Source organism: Piliocolobus tephrosceles, chromosome 6, assembly GCF_002776525.5.
Source record: "Piliocolobus tephrosceles isolate RC106 chromosome 6, ASM277652v3, whole genome shotgun sequence".
NCBI classification, from domain to species: Eukaryota; Metazoa; Chordata; class Mammalia; order Primates; family Cercopithecidae; genus Piliocolobus; species Piliocolobus tephrosceles.
The window spans coordinates 138,035,420-138,055,065 of record NC_045439.1 but is presented as its reverse complement, the minus strand read 5'-3'; the positions used below and the strand labels follow the sequence as shown (position 1 = coordinate 138,055,065).

Sequence of the window (19,646 nt, the reverse complement as noted above, 5' to 3'; positions counted from 1 at the left end):
GACCCGGGGGGGGGGTGGTGGGAGGGGGCGGGGAGGGGGCCACCCCACTCCACCGGGGGGAAAGGGGCAAGACCCCACAAAAAAAAAAAAAAAAAAAAAAAAAAAAAAGGCGCCCTTCTGATTCTGTGATTGTAGTATTTCACCAAATTGTTTTTCTGTAGTTTGAGTATATACTGAAAAATAGCCAATTTCCTTGGTTTTCTTCTTTAAAATATTGTTGATATAGCTAGATCAGACTCTACATTTAGTTCTGATGTAAACATGAATTCTTGACATGAAATATCACATGCTTTTATTTCAGGATTAACCTCCATTTCAGCTAATCATGGGAGAGATTAAAGTCTCTCCTGATTATAATTGGTTTAGAGGTACAGTTCCCCTTAAAAAGGTATGTATGGTTTTACTATACCTCTTATTTGCAAAATCTTGTATTGTTTTTGTGTGTGATTTAGATGTCATGTCTTAGTAGTGAGAGTAAAGGTTACTGCCAAGTATCATGACTCTGGGTTGCAGAGGATGAAGTTCACCCTTTCCCTGTCACGTACAGTCAACTTTTGAGACTCATTTTAGAGTGAAAGCAGGTATAACTGTACTCGTTTTGATTTATTTATTATTTATTTATTTTTATTTATTTTTGAGATGGAGTCTCGCTCTGCCGCCCAGACTGGAGTGCAGTGTACTGCGTGATATTAGCTCACTGCAACCTCTGCTTCCCAGGTTCAAGCGATTCTCCTGCCTCAGTCTCCCAAGTAGCTGGAATTACAGGCATGCGCTGCCACACTCAGCTAATTTTGTATTTTTAGGAGAGGCAGAATTTCACCATGTTGGCCAGGCTGGTCTCGAACTCCTGACCACAACTCCTGCACCCACCACCCGCCTTGGCCTCCCAAAGTGCTGAGATTACAGGCGTGAGCCACCGTGCCCAGCCTGTACTCATTTTTTACAATTGCTTTTACATATACAAGCAAGCAGGTATGTATGTACTCTTCTATATAGTTTAGTGGAAAGTTTATAGCAACTATATAGTAAGTACAGTCAGATTATATTCCTGTTCCTCAGATTTAAGAATGGGGTCACATTATAGAGCTTCTGTTTGCAATGACATACTCATTCTGCCACAGTCATCTTCTGGAAGCTTTATTTTCCTGGGATGTTTGAAAGTCCTAAATACTTATATTGCCATTGAGTATTGACTCTGCTTCCCAAATTAATCCGAGTTTGGGGATCACACCGGACAAAGGCAATTCAAGTCACTGAGTAGAGTAAAACCTTTGCTGATTCTCTTGCAGAAGTGTTAGAATCCAGTGATCTTAAGATCTTTTGCAGCTGTTTGTGATGGCTCATGCCTGTAATCCTAGCACTTTAGAGACCTAGGAGGATCACTTGAGGCCAGGAGTTTGAGACCAGCCTGGGCAACATAGTGAAACCCTGTCTCTATAAAAAGAAAAAATTAGCCAGGTGTGGTGCTATGCACCTATAATCCCAGCATTTGGAAGGCGGAGGCAGGAGGATTGTTTGAGCCTAGGAATTTGAGATCAGCCTGGGCAATGTGACGTGACCCTTTCTCTACAAAAACTAGAAAAAATTAACTGGGCGTGTTGGTGCACGCCTATAGTCCCAGATACTCAGGAGGCTGAGATGGGAGGATTGCTTAAGCCCAGGAAGTCAAGGCTGCAGTGAGCTGTGATTGTGCCACTGCACTCCAGCCTGGGTGACAGAGCCAGACTCTGTCTCAAAAAAAAAAAAAAAAAGCAAAAAAGTGAGTGGCAAAATATACAGGGCAAAAACATGAGCATGAGATACATTATCACCATCTGTGACCTGCGGAAGTCCAAAGGGGAACTGTTAGGCCTCTATGGACTTTGCCTTGCTGCATTTGTCTGCTCCTAGTGATGCCAGTGAGTGACCCTGGTTAGTGTGCTGCCATGCACACAGTGACACTGTGGAGTCCATCGCCCTGCTAGTCAGGAGCTCTCAGAAAACAGAGCCTGGAGGCCTTGAGTTTTTTAATATAAAAGTAGAACAAATACTGATATGCATTGTCAAATGTTCAAGCAGTTAATGTACTTTTCTAAATACCACCAAAAGTCAGAGAAAACAAAAATTAAACTAGGATGCAGTGAATAATAATAACTAATACTTCTAGGACACTTAACATTCGCCAGACTCTGCTGAACACTTGACTTGCCTCAGCTTGCCTTTTTTTAATCTTTCCTTTTTCTTTTTTTTTTTTAAAGAGAGAGGATCTCTCCCTCTGTTGCTCAGGCTGGAGTGTTGTTGTATTTTTATTAATTAATTAATTAATTAATTAATTTATTTATTTATTTAAAGAGACAGGATCTGGGCTGGGCACAGTGGCTCACGCCTGTAATCCCAGCACTTTGGGAGGCCAAGGCGGGTGGATCATGAGGTCAGGAGTTCAAGACCAGCATGACCAATATGGTGAAACCCCATCTCAACTAAAAGTATAAAAAATTAGCTGGGCATGGGAGCACGAGCCTGGAATCCCAGCTACTTGGGAGGCTGAGGCAGGAGAATTGCTTGAACCTGGGAGGCAGAGGTTGAAGTGAGCCGAGATCGTGCTGCTGCACTCTAGCCTGGGCTACAGAGTAAGACTCCATCTCAAAAAAAAAAAAAAAAGAGAGAGACAGGATCTCCCTCTGTTGCTTGGGCTGGAGTGTTGTGCGATCATATAGCTCAATGCAACCTTGAACTCAAGCGATTGTTGTGTCTCAGCCTCTCAAGTAGCTGGGACTATAGGTGTGTATCATCACACCTGGTTAATTTTTTCATTTTTTGTAGAGACGGGGATCTCACTATGTTGCCCAGGTTGGTCTCAAACTCCTGGCCTCAAGCAGTCCTGCTTTTTGCCTCCCAAAGCACTGAGATTACAGGCGTGAGCCATCACGCCTGGCCCTCAGCACATTGTTTTCTTTCTTCCCTTTTTTTTTTTTTTTTTTTTTTAGACAGAGTCTTGCTCTGTTGCCCGGGCTGGAGTCCAGGCTGGAGCCCGATCTCAGCTCACTGCAACCTCCGCCTCCCAGGTTCAAGCGATTCTTTTGCCTCAGCTTCCCCAGTAGCTGGGATTAAAGGCATGTGCCACCATACCCAGCTAATGTTTGTATTTTTAGTAGAGACAAGGTTTCACCATGTTGGCCAGGCTGGTCGCAAACTCCTGACCTCAGGTAATCTGCCCGCCTTGACCTCCCAAAGTGCTGAGATTATAGGCGTGAGCCACCATGCCCGGCCCCCTCAGCTCTTCCAGTGCTCATTATTTCCCCATCATGTTGGGTCAAGAACCACTGCATCAGGAAGGTTTCTGATTACCTTCCTGCTTCCTACCCGCTTTTCACCAAAAAGCCAGTTTCTCTCTGTGCCACTCCCTAACCCCTACTGGTTTGACCTATTCTCCCAGAGTGACACATAGACCTGCCTCGTTCCCCTTCTGTAGCAGAGTCTCCCCCACAGCTCCCCAAAGGCTTGGTTTAGAGAGGCTCCTGAAGCATCTCCTGAGCTGGTGCTGTCTCTACCCACCTATCCAGATGGATAGAGACACGAGCTAGGAGCCTCGTCTCCCCATCAGCTCCCCTGTTCGTACTGACCCTGCACATCCCAGCCAGTCCTCTGGGTCAGCACTGCAGAATAACTGCAGACTGCCCTCCTTGTACAGACACATTCTTAAACACCCACACAACCAGAAATGTGGGAAGAAATAAGATGCCTTGTATAGAGTTCACTGTTTAATGTTAAGCAAAATAGATTTCTTCCTATTGTTGTGGATGGAGGGGAAAGGTAGAAACTGAGGGAAGCAGCCAGGTGTGGTGGCTCACGCCGGTAATCTTTGCACTTTGGGAGGCTGATGCAGACAGATCACCTGAGGTCAGAAGTTCGAGACCATCCTGGCCAACGTGGCGAAACCCTGTCTCTAATAGAAATACAAAAATTAGCTGGGTGTGGTGGCACATGCCTATAATCCCAACTACGTTGGAGGCTAAGGAACAAGAATCGCTTGAACCCGGGAGGTTGCGGTTGCAGTGAGCCGAGATCATGCCACTGCACTCTAACCTGGACGACAGAGCGAGACTCTGTCTCAAAAAAAAAAAAAAAAGCGGCGGGAGGGGAAGAAACAGAGAAGCAGCAGCCCTCTGGAAGATTATAAAGTAGTCCTAAGTAGTTTTGTGGAATATGTTAGCCCTGAGGAAAGAAAAAGAGAACAGAGGAGTCTGTCATGCATGCTAATCTGGTGTGAGCTTCAGGTTACCTTGTAACAAACAAGGCAGTAGTGTTAAAATTGTCAGTGAAATGATAGTGTAAAATAACATAAAAAGCAAATTTATAAGGTTTTACACTTTTTTCTTTTAAATTTCCCTCCAGATTATTGTAGATGATGATGACAGTAAGATATGGTCGCTCTATGACGCAGGCCCCCGAAGTATCAGGTGTCCTCTCATATTCCTGCCCCCTGTCAGTGGAACTGCAGATGTCTTTTTCCGGCAGATTTTGGCTCTGACTGGATGGGGTTACCGGGTTATTGCTGTAAGTATTACTGATTCAGTATTAAAATTCAGACCGATGTTTTGTGGTTTTTGTTTGTTTGTTTGTTTTTTGTGCTTCTGTCTCTGGTCAGCTATAGTAATGGGCACCGTTAGTTAGTTTGTTTGTTTGTTATTTGTTTGTTGAGACGGAGTCTCACTCTGTTGCCTAGGGCTGGAGTGCAGTGGCACGATCTCAGCTTACTGCAACCTCCGTCTCCCAGGTTCAAGAGATTCTCCTGCCTCAGCCTCCCGAGTAGCTGGGATTACAGGTGCCCGCCACTATGCCCAGATAATTTTTTGTATTTTTAGTAGAGACGGGGTTTCGCCATGTTGGCCAGGCTGGTCTCGAACTCCTTACCTCATGATTCACCTGCCTCAGCCTCACAAAGTGCTGAGATTACAGCCATGAGCCACCGCGCCCAGCCGGGCAGTTTTTTTTAATTGAGGAAAGATATTGTTTGCCTATTTTAATATGTGAGATGAAGCCTTTTGAAGGAGGCTGGTGTGAGTCCACAGTCACACAGAGATTCAGAGGGAACAAACCTCTGTTGGCAGCCTCTCCATGCCCAGCGTTTACGTGCATTCTCTCCTGACGCCCTTCTCTCAACTCGGAGTGGTTGGAAGTGTTGTCCTTGTTTACAGATGAAGAAACTGAGGTCTAGCTCACACAGCCAGTAAGTGGTGGAGGGAGGAACTGAGCTCCGTCTCCTGGCTCTGTTTCTGCTCCTCGTTTTACCACAGCACTGCTTCCAGGGTTGCTGAGCATGGAATATTAGACAACAAAGGGATTAGCTAACACACAAGTGACTGAAAAGCTGGCTTTTCATGTAAATCTTTGATATTTGAGGTGAGATTCATTAATTAGCTCATATGTTAGCATTTGGTTAGGAAGTTTTTTGTTCCTGATTATTACTTTATAGCCGAGTTTGGTCTAAATCCAGTTTCCCACTGATCATTCTTGAGTCTTCTCTGGGAGAAAAGTGTATGGGAAAGGCACTCTTCCTGGTGACTGATTTTTTTTTTTTTTTTTTTTTTTTTTCGCATGCTTCCACTGTAAGGACACAGGTTGGTCAGGACGTTGGTCTTCTAATTTCCCAGGAAGGAGAGAGCCTCTTTAGCTGGCAGTCACCTGCAGTATTCACTTGTAAGTGGTACTCCCAGTGGGAGTGCTGCTGTCAGTGTATGTTTTATTTACTGTTGAAGGGGATGAAAAAGCATGTCACATGTCTTCTCTTGGAAGGTAACTGAAAATTCTACTGAGGTTACCACCAACTGAGGCCACACAAAAGAAATCAGTTCCTCTTCCTCCTGAGAGCCTGTCTCTTACTTGAGAAAACAGTTATCATCACCACCACCTGCTGCTTTTCTCCTGGGTCTTTTCTTCTCTGGCTTAATTTCTCCAGCTTCTTTAACCATTCCTCACATGACATGTTTGAGCCTCTGCAACATAATCCTCCTTTGTTCAGATTTTCAGTCATTCCTCTTCACAAACAGCATTCTAGAACAGGGCAGGAACTGCCCTCATCCCAGCCTTCTGCAGCCTGAGACATGACACTACCATTTTTGGTGGCCCCTGTTGATCAGCCAGGGAGGGGGAGCCAAGCAGCCCGCAGGTGCCCGTCCCACTTGGGAGCGCTGTCCAGCAGCGTTTCTCGCTCCACAGTGGCAGGTCATGAGAGCCTTGGCTTCTGGCTGGATGTTTCTTCTTTACTCTCAAGGTTCTCGATGTGGGCTTTCCCTGTTTCATTAGGAGGATAGTTAATCAAGAAAAGGTCAACAGCATCTTGATCAGAATGTTCAGCTCCATGAGGCTGTGAAACTTATTTGATATTTGTTAGTATCTAGCAGTTACAATGCACAGATCTTTTTAAATTTTTTTTTTGTTGTAATTGTAGATTCACATGCAGTGTAAAAAATAGTTCAGAGAAATATCCTTTTTACACATTTCCCCAGTTTCCGCCAAACCTTTGCAAAACTGTAGTACAATATCACAACCAGGATATTGATGTTACTACAATCTACCAATCTCATTCAGGTTTCTCCAGTTCTGCTTGAACACATTTGTTTGTGTGTATTAAGTTGTGTATAATTTTGTCACCTATGTGGCCATGGATATTTATAAATTAAAGACTCCATGAAAATATCATCCCCTTTCTTTTAGGCTATCATCTGACTCAAATTCTCAAACTTTCTGCTAGGGAGAATCGGTTCCCCATTCTTTCTGGGAATGGTGGAAGTTTTACCCACAAATAGAATTTTAATAGTAAAAGTCATACATCAAATCTAAAATGATCCCATAATTCATTTGACAGTATCCATTCCAGTGATTCATCAATAACAAAATGAACCTAAGTGCTTAAACAATAAATGTGTTAGACGAGGTTTTTTGAGGTGTTTTTTTTTGTTTGTTTTTGTTTTTGTTTTTTGGAGACGGAGTCTCGCTCTGTCGCTCCAGCTAGAGTGCAGTAGTATGATCTTGGCTCATTCAACCTCCACCTCTCAGGCTCAAGCAATTCTCATGCCTCAACTTCCCCAGTAGCTGGGATTACAGCTGCCTGCCACCATGCCTGGATAATTTTTGTATTTTTTTAGTAGAGGTGGGGTTTCACCATGTTGCCCAGGCTAGTCTCGAACTCCTGACCTCAAGTGATTCCCCCGCCTCGGCCTCCCAAAGCGGTGGGATTACAAGTGTGAGCCACTGCGCCCAGCCAGTGAGTTTTATATGTACATAAAAAAGGAATTCTTGGCCAGGTGCAGTGGCTCACGCCTATAATCCTAGCACTTCGGGAGGCCGAGGTGGGTGGATCACGAGGTCAGGAGATCGAGACCATCCTGGCTAACACAGTGAAACCCCGTCTCTACTAAAAATACAAAAAAAAAAAGAAAATTAATCGGGCGTGGTGGCACGCCCCTGTAGTCCCAGCTACTTTAGAGACTGAGGCAGGAGAATCGCTTGAACCCAGGAGGCGGAGGTTGCAGTGAGCTGAGATTGCGCCACTGCACTCCAGCATGGGTGACAGAGTGAGACTCCATCTCAAACAACAAAAAAAGGAATTCTTAGGGGACAAACTTGAGTCCCTTAGAAATGAGTTTGTGACTTGTACAATTTTTTTTCCTCATCATTGCCAGCATTAATAGACAGGCTACATATAGTCAAGTACCATACTTCTTTTTCACAAACAGAAGTACAGTAGCCTGGCATGGTACTTCTGTTGGCTCACACCCATAATCCCAGCACTTTGGGAAGCTGAGGCGGTCAAATCGCTTGAGGCAGGCAAATCGCTTGAGCCCAGGAGTTCAAGACCAGCCTGGGCAACATGGCAAAACTCCATTTCTACAAAAAATATATATATATAAATCAGCCAGGCATGGTGGTGCATGCCTGTGATTCCAGCTACTGGGGGGCTGAGTTGGGAGCATCGCTTGCGCCCAGGAGGTTGTGGCTGCAGTGAGCTACAGTTGTGCCAGTGCACTCCAGCCTGGGTGAGAGAGAGAGAGACCCTATCTCAAAAACAAGCTGGGTGTGGTGGCTCGTGCCTGTAATTCCAACACTTTGGGAGGCCAAGGCAGGTGGATCACTTGAGGTCAGGAGTTTGAGACTAGCCTGGCCAACATGGCAAAACTGTGTCTGTACTAAAAATACAAAAATCAGCTGGGTATGGTGGTGGACATCTGTAATCTCAGCTACTCAGGAGGCTGAGGTAGGAGAATCGCTCAAACCCGGGAGGCAGAGGTGGCATGAGTCGAGATCGCGCCACTGCCCTCCAGCCTGAGCAACAGAGGAGGCTGTCTCAAGAAACAAACACCCCAAAGTACAATAAATGAAATAGAGTAACTAAGTCATTTAAAAGAAGAGGAACAACTTTACTGAATACCCCCTTAAAGAAATGCTACCAAAAAGAGAGGGAGCTCTCCTTAGAACAAATTTTGTTTCCATCTCTCCTGAGCCATAATTCTGAATGAAATTTGATTTAAGAGAAAACCGTATTTCTTTACTGGGATGGGTTCTGGTATATTCATCCTTGAACCCCAGACTTTTTCAGCTGTTTAGAAAGGAAATTGATGGGAATTGAAATTGTTACTCACGTAATATCATTAGAACGTGCTTACTTTTTATACTCTTTTAATTTGGTCTGTTAGATAAAATGTGAATTATGAAGTTTCGTAAAAAGTGAGAGCTTATTTTTACATATTTTGAATAAGGAGCAGCGCTTGAGCAAATGAGAAATGCCACTGTTTGATTCCTAAGTTTTTCAAATACATGAGTTGCATTTTTACTTTTATGATTTTTAAAATAAAATTATTGTTATTATTTCAGTTGCAGTATCCAGTTTATTGGGACCATCTTGAGTTCTGTGATGGATTCAGAAAACTTTTAGACCATTTACAATTGGATAAAGTGAGTACCCTGAAACTAATTACATACATACAATTTTTTTTTATTTTTTGAGATGAAGTCTCACTCTGTCACCCAGGCTGGAGGGCAGTGGCATGATCTCAGCTCACTGCAACCTCCGCCTCCCGGGTTCAAGTGATTCTCCTGCCTCAACCTCCAAAGTAGCTGGGATTACAGGCATGTGCCACCATGCCTGACTAATTTTTGTATTTTTAGTAAAGATGGGATTTCGCCATGTTGGCCAGACTACTCTCAAACTGCTGACCGCAAGTGATCCGCCCACTCCAGCCTCCCGAAGTGCTGGGATTACAGGCATGAGCCACTGCGCCCAGCCCTCTTTGATTTTTTAATAGCTTTATTGCAACATAATTCATATACCATATATTTACCCTTTTAAGTATACAGTTCCATGTTTTTAACTATCCTCATGATCCACCTGCCTCGGCCTCCCATAGTGCTGGGATTACAGGCATGAGCCACTGCGCCTGGCCTGGTTTTGTTTTCTAATGCAATCTGTGAATGATATTTTTTTAAATTATATAACTTGGATGCAGAGTTGTATTATCCTGATGGACTGTGTAAATTGCATTTAAATACAATATTTTCTAAATTTCTAGCTGCTGTAAATATTTTAGTCTATTGGCTAGTGATAACATATTCTGTGGTTAGTGATAATTGAAGCAACTTTTTAATACTCATGTTTAAGATTGATCAGTATTTTAGGACCTGCCTCATATTTGTTTATAATTAGGTTCATCTTTTTGGCGCTTCTTTGGGAGGCTTTTTGGCCCAGAAATTTGCTGAATACACTCACAAATCTCCTAGAGTCCATTCCCTAATCCTCTGCAATTCCTTCAGTGACACCTCTATCTTCAACCAAACTTGGACTGCAAACAGGTAAGAACAAAATTATTATTTCTGTTCAGTGAAATTTTGAAAATGTTGGCTTTTGCGTGTTTGGTATATTAGGAAGGGAAGGCTTATATCTACTTCTATATTCTGCAGCAACTTCCTTGGCTTTTTTTTTTTTTGATACAGAATCTTACTCTGTCACCCAGCCTGAAGTGCAGTGGTGCAACCACAGCTCACTGCAGCCTTTATTTCCCAGGCTTAAGCGATCCTCCTACCTCAGCCTCACAAATAGCTGAAACTACAGGCAGGCATGCGTGGCGCCACACCTGGTTAATTTCTGTATTTTTTTGTAGAGATGGGATTTTGCCATGTTGCCCCATGCTGGTCTCTTAACTCCAAAGCTCAAGCAATCTGCCCACCTTGGCCTCCCAAAGTTCTGGGATTACAGGCATGAGTCACTGTGCCCGGCTGTTTCTTGACTTTTAAAATTAGAAACAATTACCTTTACAAAAGGAAAGAATTGCATGAACTCTAAATTCAGCTTTATTACCCTAAATTTTTAAATTTCGTTTAATGTTCATTAATACACTTTCGCTGTTTCTATTCAGTATTTCTGTATAACTAATACCATGTTCTGTTTATCCCACTTACTATTTTGTGTAAACAGTTCCATGTATTGACTGACATAGTTTTATTAGGCATTTGACTTTTCCCAATTCTTCATCACATTCTACAGTAAATCTTTGTACAAATTACCGGGGTTTTTTCCCTTACCGATTTTTTTCCTTGAGATATGTTCTCCAAATGGAAAGACTAGAGCATTTGGTCTGTCAACAGACGTTCTGCACATCATGACCCTTGATATTAGTCTGTTCTTCCAAAAGATAGAAATGGTGGAAATGAGGCCGGGTGCAGTGGCTCACACCTGTAATCCCAGCACTTTGGGAGGCTGAGGTGGCTGGATCACCTGAGACTGGGAGTTTGAGACCAGCCTGACCAACATGGAGAAACTCCATCTCTACTAAAAATACAAAATTAGCTGGGCATGGTGGTGCATGCCTGTAATCCTAGCTACTCGGGAGGCTGAGGCAGGAGAATCACTTGAACCCAGGAGGCAGAGGTTGCTGTGAGCCGAGATCACGCCATTGCACTCCAGCCTAGGCAACAGGAGCAAAACTCCATCTCAAAAAAAAAAAAAAAAAAACCAAAAAAAGAAATGGTGGAAATGCTTCAGGGGCAGCCAGTGGGGTACTTGTTTCCTAGGAGCCATCCTTTCATTGATTTTATCATTTTAAGTAATTGATAGGTATCTATGATGCTATACAGCTGGCCACTGGACTTTTTTTTAAAGGCTAGAGCCTTGCCTTGGTAGCAATGAAAGAAGTATCTCTACAAATAAGAATAATATTTGTATCTCTACAAATAATAATAATAATAAATTAGCCAGATACCATGGTACACAGCTGCAGTCCTAGCTACTCAGGAGGCTGAGTCAGGAGGATCGCTTGAGCCCAAGAGTTCAAGGCTGCAGTGAGCCACAATCATGCGTCTGTACTCCAGGCTGGGTGACAGAGCAAGCCCTATTTCAAAAAAAAAGCCCAGTGACTAAACATATCTGTATGATCAGTGTTTTCTTTTTTTTTTTTTTGAGACGGAGTCTCACTCTTGCCCGGGCTGGAGTTCAGTGACCGGATGGATCTCAGCTCACTGCAAGCTCCGCTTCCCGGGTTCACACCATTCTCCTGCCTCAGCCTCCCATGTAGCTGGGACTACAGGCGCCCGCCACCTCGCCCAGCTAGTTTTTTGTATTTTTTAGTAGAGACGGAATTTCACCGTGTTAGCCAGAATGGTCTTGATCTCCTGACCTCGTGATCCGCCCATCTCAGCCTCCCAAAGTGCTGGGATTACAGGCTTGAGCCACCGCGCCCGGCAGTGTTTTCAAATAATGTATAGGGAAGTATTGTTTTCACATCTACTTAAGATTGCACTCTGATATATTTTAGTTTTTCTGATGTTACCTTAGTAGTTACTCAGCGTTCATGCAACAATTTCTTGTATACATTAGCTACTTTACAAATCCTTCCCATCCAGATAATGCACTAAATAATGCTCATTATTTTTGGTGATTTTTATTGCTGTTCTAATTGTCAGACTGCCAAGACAACCCCCATTCAGTTTGTGCTGTGGCACATGAGCTGCTTTTTGTCAAGTATCTGAGTGCTTACTGTGTGCCACACGCTGAGGATACAGGAGTGCGCAAAACCAACAGGGTCTACCCCTTACAGAGCGTACTTAGACCTCATCCCTTCAAAAGATAAGAAAGTGATGGGGCTGGGAGAGAACTTAGAAAGTTAACTGGAAGGTGACTCAGTGTTCCTTTTGAGGGAAGCTCAACTTCCAGCAAGGCTGTCCCAATGATAATAAGCATCAGAAGGTAGTTTGCACCTCATCTAAGTAATTTTCATCATAGGTTTAGAGAAATTAGTGTTTACCCTCCAAGATGGCTCTTAACAGTTGAATTTAATGGAATAAATATAAACTAAAGATCATATATAGAAATCCATAAAGATCTGACCAGTCACAGTGGCTCACACCTGTAATCCCAGCACTTTGGGAGGCAGAGGTAAGAGCATTTACTGAGTCCAGGAGTTCTAGACCAGCCTGGGCAACATAGCAAGACCCTGCCTCTACAGAAAAAAAAAAAAAAAACATTTTTTTTGAGATGAGAGTCTCACTCTGTTGCCCAGGCTGGAGTGCAGTGGCACAATCTGACTGCAACCTCCACCCCCTAGGTTCAAGTGATTCTCCTGCCTCAGCCTCCTGAGTAGCTGGGATTACAGACGCCTATCTAAATTAGCCCCTGGCTAATTTTTGTAGTTTTAGTAAGAGACGGGGTTTCACCATGTTGGCCAGGCTGGTTTTGAACTCCTGACCTTGTGATCCACCCACCTTGGCCCCAAAGTGCTGGATTACAGGCGTGAGCCACTGCACCTGGCTCAGTAAATTTTTTTTTTTTTGGAGAGGGAGTCTGGCTCTGTCACCCAGGCTGGAGTGTAATGGCACGATCTCCGCTCACTGCAAGCTCCGTCTCCCAGGCTCACGCCATTCTCCTGCCTCAGCCTCCCGAGTAGCTGGGACTACAGGCGCCTGCCACCATGCGCGACTAATTTTTGGTATTTTTAGTGGAGACAGGGTTTCACTGTGTTAGCCAGGATGGCCTCCCAAAGTGCTAGGATTACAGGCGTGAGCCATGCCTGGCCCCGGCTCAGTAAAATTTTTAAAAATTAGCCAGGCCTAGTAGTGCGAGCCTGTAGTCCCAGCTATTCGGGAGGCCAAGGTAGAAGGATCACTTAACAGGAGTTTGAGGCTACAGTGAGCTATGATCACAATACTGCACTTCAGCCTGGGCAACACAGTGAGACCCCGTCTCTAAAAATTTTTTTTTTAATTGTTTAAATTAAAAAATAAAAAGAGGCCAGGAGTGGCTCACACCTGTGTTCCCAGCACTGTGGGAGGCTGAGGTGGGTGGATCACTTGAGGCCAGGAGTTTGCCACTATCCTGGCCAACATTGCAAAAGCTCATCTTTACTAAAAATACAAAAGTTAGCCGGGTGTGGTGGCATGCACCTGTAGTCCCAGCTACTTGAGAGACTGGGACATGAGAATTGCTTGAGCCTGGGAGCCAGAGGTTGCAGCCAGCTGAGATCACACCACTGCACTTCCAGCATGGGCAACTGACTGAGACTCTGTCTCAAAAAATAATAACAGTAGTAAATTGAAAAAATAAATCTATAAATATCAATTTGTCTTGAATTAGCCAAGTTGAATCTAATAGTAGCAAATTTGGGGAGTTGCAATAACTTTCAAATTGGGATTTTGAAATCTATTTTGAAATATCAATCAGTAAAAAGATAATATCAAAGGAAAGAATATTTCTCTTAATGCTCAGTTTTCCAAAGGAAATAGTTTAATCCTTGGAAATAGGGCCAATTAGAAAAAAAAAAAAAATCTTGGACTTATCAGAATGTCTATCTCAGTAAAGGTATTTTGAAATATCACTTATAATTATCCTAAATCCTCAAATTAAAGTTTAATTATATGAAGCCATAAGTGTTTGGAAACTTGGGAAAGTGTGTATAAAAACCAAATGCTGAGCTCTTTGGAGGAGGGGATGAAGACTTTTTATTTCTAGATCCGAAGCTAATACAAAGCTTTAATGTTCAATGAATATTTGCCACGTGTAGTCTCGGAAGTTTAAATTATAAAGTCTTTGTGTTTTACAGCTTTTGGCTGATGCCTGCATTTATGCTCAAAAAAATAGTTCTTGGAAATTTTTCATCTGGCCCGGTGGACCCTATGATGGCTGATGCCATTGATTTCATGGTAGACAGGGTAAGGGTCATGACATTGGGGTGGGGACACATTGTATTGGGAATTTTCACATCTACTTGGTTCCAGAAGATAGATCTGTCTCACAAGTATGTGTTAGAGGTATTTGCTAAACAGATTAATACATCTGAGCAGATATTATTGCTGGTAAGGGCTTGTCTACATTAGTGCTTCCCACCAGCTGTTTGTCAAAATCACTTAGGGGAGCTTTCATAAATATAGATTGTAAGGCCTCACAGCAGACCATCCATCTGGAATCCCTGGGCATGGGATCTGTGAATCTATTTTTACTTCAGTCTTTTCCTTTACTCACCAGGTAAATCTGATGAACCAGGTCTGTTGGCTTGCATTTAGGAACTCTTGGGCTAGATGATTTCTCAAGTCTCTTCTAGCTCTAAGATCCCTTAAAGGTTTATCTTAAAAAAAAATACCAAAAAAAACCATGTATCTGTCACCTTTGAGCAGTAGGAATTGGCTTGCTGCCCATGGGCACCTGGCTGGAGTAGGCAGTGTAGGCTGAGAGCTATAGAAGGCCAGGTTTCATTGGTTTGTATCCAGGTTTCCAGAATAGAAAAATGCCACCACCTCCTGAGAAGCCCAGTTCATGGTCTCTCACCTACGTTGTGGTTCCTCACTGGTGACTTTTCTGGCCCCACCACAGATGATACCACCTTTATAAGCACAAATGTTGTCTGTGAATTTAATGTAAATGTGAAAAATAAAATTATTTCAAAAACTTTACCTGTGTTTCTTCCTGCAGCTGGAAAGTTTGGGTCAGAGTGAACTGGCTTCAAGACTTACCTTGAATTGTCAAAATTCTTATGTGGAACCTCATAAAATTCGGGACATCCCTGTAACCATTATGGATGTAAGCTTCCTTTTAAGTAAAATAGCTGCTTTGCTTTTTAAAATGTGTATGTCAAGATCTCCTAAAAAACTATTTGATAACTTTCAGTGTGCCTCTTCAAATGCTGCCTTGGCTTTTGTTTTTACCCTCCAGCTTTCTCAATTCCAAAATAATCTGTTTATTGCTTATCTTGGATTTCTTTCTGGCAGGAATAACACCATTGAAATCAAAATAGGCTGAACACAGAGGCTTATGCCTGTAATCCCAGCGCTTTGGGAGGCTGAGGCAGGAGGATTGCTTGAGTCCAAGAGTTCAGGACCAGCCTGGGCAACATAGCAAGACCCTGTCTTCTATTTATTAGAAAAGATAAAAATAAAAATGAATCAAAATAAATTTAAACAAGGGAGTCTACCCATTTGACGTATTTTTGCTGTTCTCATCAATAGATACTGCACCTTAGCCATTACATATATGGGCAGCAAAGAGAAGGTGCTTCACAAGAGTGGAGAATCAAGAATTCCATAGTCTAATTACCACAAAAGCTTGCTTATTTTTTCATTGTGGTAAAATACAGGTTAAAAATATGCCATTTTAACCATTTTTAAGTGCATGGTTGAGTGGCATTAAGTGTATTCACAGTTCTGCAACCATCACCATTTTCACAACATTTTCATCATTCCAAGAAATTCCATACCCATTAAACAATAACTCCCGTGCCCTTTTTTCCCCCGGCCTCTGATAAGCAACAGTCTATTTTCTGTCTGTAAAAATTTGCCTATTCTAGGAACCTCATATAAGTGGAATCCTACATTTATCCTTTTGTGCGGCTATTTCACTTAGCATAATGTTTCACAAGACTTATCTTGAAATGTTATACATGTGTCAGAATGTCATTTCTTTCTTTCTTTTTTTTTTTTTGAAACCGACTCACTCTGTTCCTCAGGCTGGAGTACAGTGGCACAATCTCAGCTCACTGCAACCTCTGCCTCCCAGGCCCAAACAATCCTCCCTCCTCAGCCTCCTGAGCAGCTTGGACCACAGGTGCACACCCACTACGTCTGGCTAATTTTTTGTAGAGATGGGGTTTCACCATGTTGCCCATGCTGGACTCAAACTCTGAGACTCAAACTATCTGCCTGCCTGGGCCTCCCAGAGTGCTATTACAGGCGTGAGCCACCACGCCCAGCCTGTCATTTCTTTTTAAAGCTGAATAATATCCACCAATAAAACCAATGTTGGTTTATACCACGTTTTGTTTATCCATTCATCCGTCAGTGGACACTTGGGTTGTGATCAGCTTTTGGCAATTGTGAATAATGCTTCTATGAACATTGGTATAAAAGTGTATGTTTGGGTCAGGCGCGGTGGCTCAAGCCTGTAATCCCAGCACTTTGGGAGGCTGAGACGGACGGATCACGAGGTCAGGAGATCAAGACCATCCTGGCTAACACGGTGAAACCTCGTTTCTACTAAAAAGTACAAAAAAACTAGCCGGGCGAGGTGGCGGGCGTCTGTAGTCCCAGCTACTCCGGGAGGCTGAGACAGGAAAATGGCGTGAACCTGGGAGGCGGAGCTTGCAGTGAGCCGAGATCGCGCCACTGCACTCCAGCCTGGGCGACAGAGCGAGACTCCGTCTCAAAAAAAAAAAAAAAAAAAAAAAGTATATGTTTGGGCAGGGCACAGTGGCTCATGCCTTTGGCTGTAATCCCAGCACTGTGGGAGGCTGACTCAGGAGGATTGCTTGAGCCCAGGAATTTGAGACCCGTCTGGGCAATATAGGAGACCCTGTCTCTACTACTAATAAAAAAAATTAGCCGGACATGGTGCCACATCCCTGTGATCCCAGCTACTTGGGAGCTGAGGTGGGAGGCTCACCTGAGCCTGGAGTGAGCCATGATCATGCCACTGCGCTCTAGCCTGGACAACAGAGTGAAACCCTGTCAAAAAATGTATATATATTTGAGTTCCTGCTTTTAATTCTTTTTTATTTATTTTAAAATTATTTTTTAAAAATAATTTTTTGTTTTTTATTTTTGTAGGTACATAGTAGATGTATCCTACTTTTAATTCTTTTGGACATATTGTTTGAAGTAGAATTGCACTTTTTGAAGAACCGCCATACTGTCTTCCACAGTGGCTGTACCATTTCATGTTCCCACCAACAATGCACAAAGGTGCCAGTTTCTCTATATCCTGGACATTTATTTCTGGTTTTTTGGTTGGTACTCATCCTAATGGATGTGAATTGGTATCTCACTGTGGTTTCAACTTACTTAAAAAAAAAATTATGATTATTTTGCCTTATAAATGGATTTGTTCCTAAATTCAAATAATATGGTTTTTGTTTTTTTTGTTTTTGAGATGAAGTCTCGCTCAGTTGCCCAGGCTGGAGTGCAATGGCGCAATCTCAGCTCACTGCAAGCTCCGCCTCCCGGGTTCATGCCATTCTCCTGCTTCAGCCTCCCAAGTAGCTGGGACTACAGGCGCCCGCCACCACGTCCAGCTAATTTTTTGTATTTTTAGTAGAGACGGGGTTTCACCATGTTAGCCAGGATAGTCTCGATCTCCTGACCTCATGATCTGCCCACCTCAGCCTCCCAAAGTGCTGGGATTACAGGCATGAGCCACTGCACCCAGCCAAATACGGTATTTTTAATAATGGGTTTTTGTCGGGAAATTATCCATTATGAGCGTGTAAACAACTTCTTATCCTCTGCCATAATCGCTGCATTCTAACGTTTACCATAACATAGAACAAGCTTTTCAATGGTCCTCACAGGACATTTGCTCTGCCTGCTCTTCTTTCAAAGCTGTGCTCACTCCCTGGGTTCATGGTCACTGAAAACAGCCTATAAGTTTTAGTTGGAGATGCACTTAAACATACAGATTTAGTATGGTATATTTAGTATACAATATTTTTTGCTTCTTTTACTTTTTGAAAATTTTGTTGCATGTAAAAACATAAATGTGTATGGGTATTGAAAGATGTCTAGAATCATATGCTGCAAACTGGCTTCCCCGAGAAACAGTAGCTTGTACTCTTTACATTTTTTTGGAATTTTTTTCACTGAGCCTAAATGACTTAGGTTATTGCTTTAAGTTAATAATAAAAATAAAAAGTTCTTTGGGGGCCTTATGATGTTTTTGAAATTTATTGGCATTTGCAATGATTGTTCTCTATTGTTCTGTTAATCTACTTAGCTATATTTGAGGAAAAAGGAAATTCATGGTAGAATTTCCCCCCACCCCAGCCGAGCCCGGTGACTCACACTTGTAATCCCAGCACTTTGGGAGGCTGAGGCGGGCGATCACCTGAGGTCAGGAGTTCGAGACCAGCCTGGCCAACATGGTGAAACCCCGTCTCTACTAAAAATACAAAAATTAGCCAGGTATGGTGGTGCATGCCTGTAATCTCAGCTACTCAGGTGGCTGAGGCAGGAAAATCGCTTGAACCCAGGAGGTGGAGGTTACAGTGAGTCAAGATGGTATCACTGTACTCCAGCCTGGGCAACAGAGCAAGACTCCATCTCAAAAAAAAAAAAAAGAACTTTCCCCCACCAAAAGAATGCAGGAGATGCTCTGCAGCCAAATCTGTAGCTGTTGTCTTAGGTTGGACTTAGAAGTCACCAGGGATCAGCAGTGGAGGTAGTTCAGGCTGCTAGGGGTTCAGAATTCTCTCTTCATATGAAAGGAATACTTAGGGTAGCATTTCCATAATGTGAAAAGAACATATTAAACCACCAGTTGATTACAGCTTTGTGTATGTGTGTGTGTGTTTTACCTTTCCTATGGTGCTGAAGCTTTGTGTTTTTTTAAAGGTGTTTGATCAGAGTGCACTTTCAACTGAAGCTAAAGAAGAAATGTACAAGCTGTATCCTAATGCCCGAAGAGCTCACCTGAAAACAGGAGGCAATTTCCCATACCTGTGCAGAAGTGCAGAGGTGAATCTTTATGTACAGGTAAGGCCTAGCTTGAAACCCAGAGCACTCTGAGCCCAACATACGTTTGCAACATAAAGTCTTTTTTTTAATGGACTAGTAAGGGAATCAGGGAACTACAGAATTCCTTGTAGGAATGAGGCATTGACTTGATAAAAGTGGTTTACATTTATAATTTGTAGGAGAATGTGAACAGGTGTATTAGCGATCCCTTTTCTAAGGACAGCAGGCCTGCATTCACACACTGAGGTTACCATTGGTATGATGTGACCTTGCCCTCTGGACATAGTGAATTCCGTCAGAGCAAGACACCCGACCTAAATGGGGTCAATCTGAGTCCTGTGAAGTGACTTCTTGATCTAATTTTAATGCACTAAAAGAAAACCCTGCCAAGCGCAGTGGCTCATGCCTGTAATCTCAGCACTTTGGGAGGCTGAGGTGGGCAGATCACAAGGTCAGGAGTTCAAGACCAGACTGGCTAATATAGCGAAACCCTGTCTCTACTAAAAATACAAAAAAATTAGCTGGACATGGTGGCGTGCACCTGTAGTCCCAGCTACTCAGGAGGCTGAGGCAGAAGAATCTCTTGAACCCTGGAGGCAGAGGTTATAGTGAGCCGCGATGACGCCACTGCACTCCAGCCCGAGCGACAGAGCAAGACTCCATCTCAAAAAAAAAAAAAAAAAAAA

General features: G+C 43.1%; 2 protein-coding genes across 3 annotated transcripts in view; one reads left to right on the top strand and one right to left on the bottom strand.

Annotated features, from left to right (window-relative positions):
• The window catches only part of SPG21 (SPG21 abhydrolase domain containing, maspardin), a 27,873-nt gene that overhangs the window by 6,521 nt on the left and 1,706 nt on the right, over positions 1–19,646 (top strand). For both annotated transcript variants that reach the window (XM_023220838.2, XM_023220839.1), the window contains 7 exons: positions 302–388; positions 4,375–4,536; positions 8,854–8,934; positions 9,683–9,828; positions 14,067–14,175; positions 14,933–15,040; positions 18,838–18,978. In XM_023220838.2, the coding sequence (XP_023076606.1) occupies positions 326–388; positions 4,375–4,536; positions 8,854–8,934; positions 9,683–9,828; positions 14,067–14,175; positions 14,933–15,040; positions 18,838–18,978 (810 nt within the window). In that variant the 5' untranslated portion in view covers positions 302–325. The remainder of the gene's footprint in view (positions 1–301; positions 389–4,374; positions 4,537–8,853; positions 8,935–9,682; positions 9,829–14,066; positions 14,176–14,932; positions 15,041–18,837; positions 18,979–19,646) is intronic.
• The window catches only part of ANKDD1A (ankyrin repeat and death domain containing 1A), a 58,202-nt gene continuing 49,476 nt past the window's right edge, over positions 10,921–19,646 (bottom strand). Inside the window, exon 15 of the mRNA XM_026455441.1 lies at positions 10,921–10,940. Within this exon, the coding sequence (XP_026311226.1) occupies positions 10,921–10,940 (20 nt within the window). The remainder of the gene's footprint in view (positions 10,941–19,646) is intronic.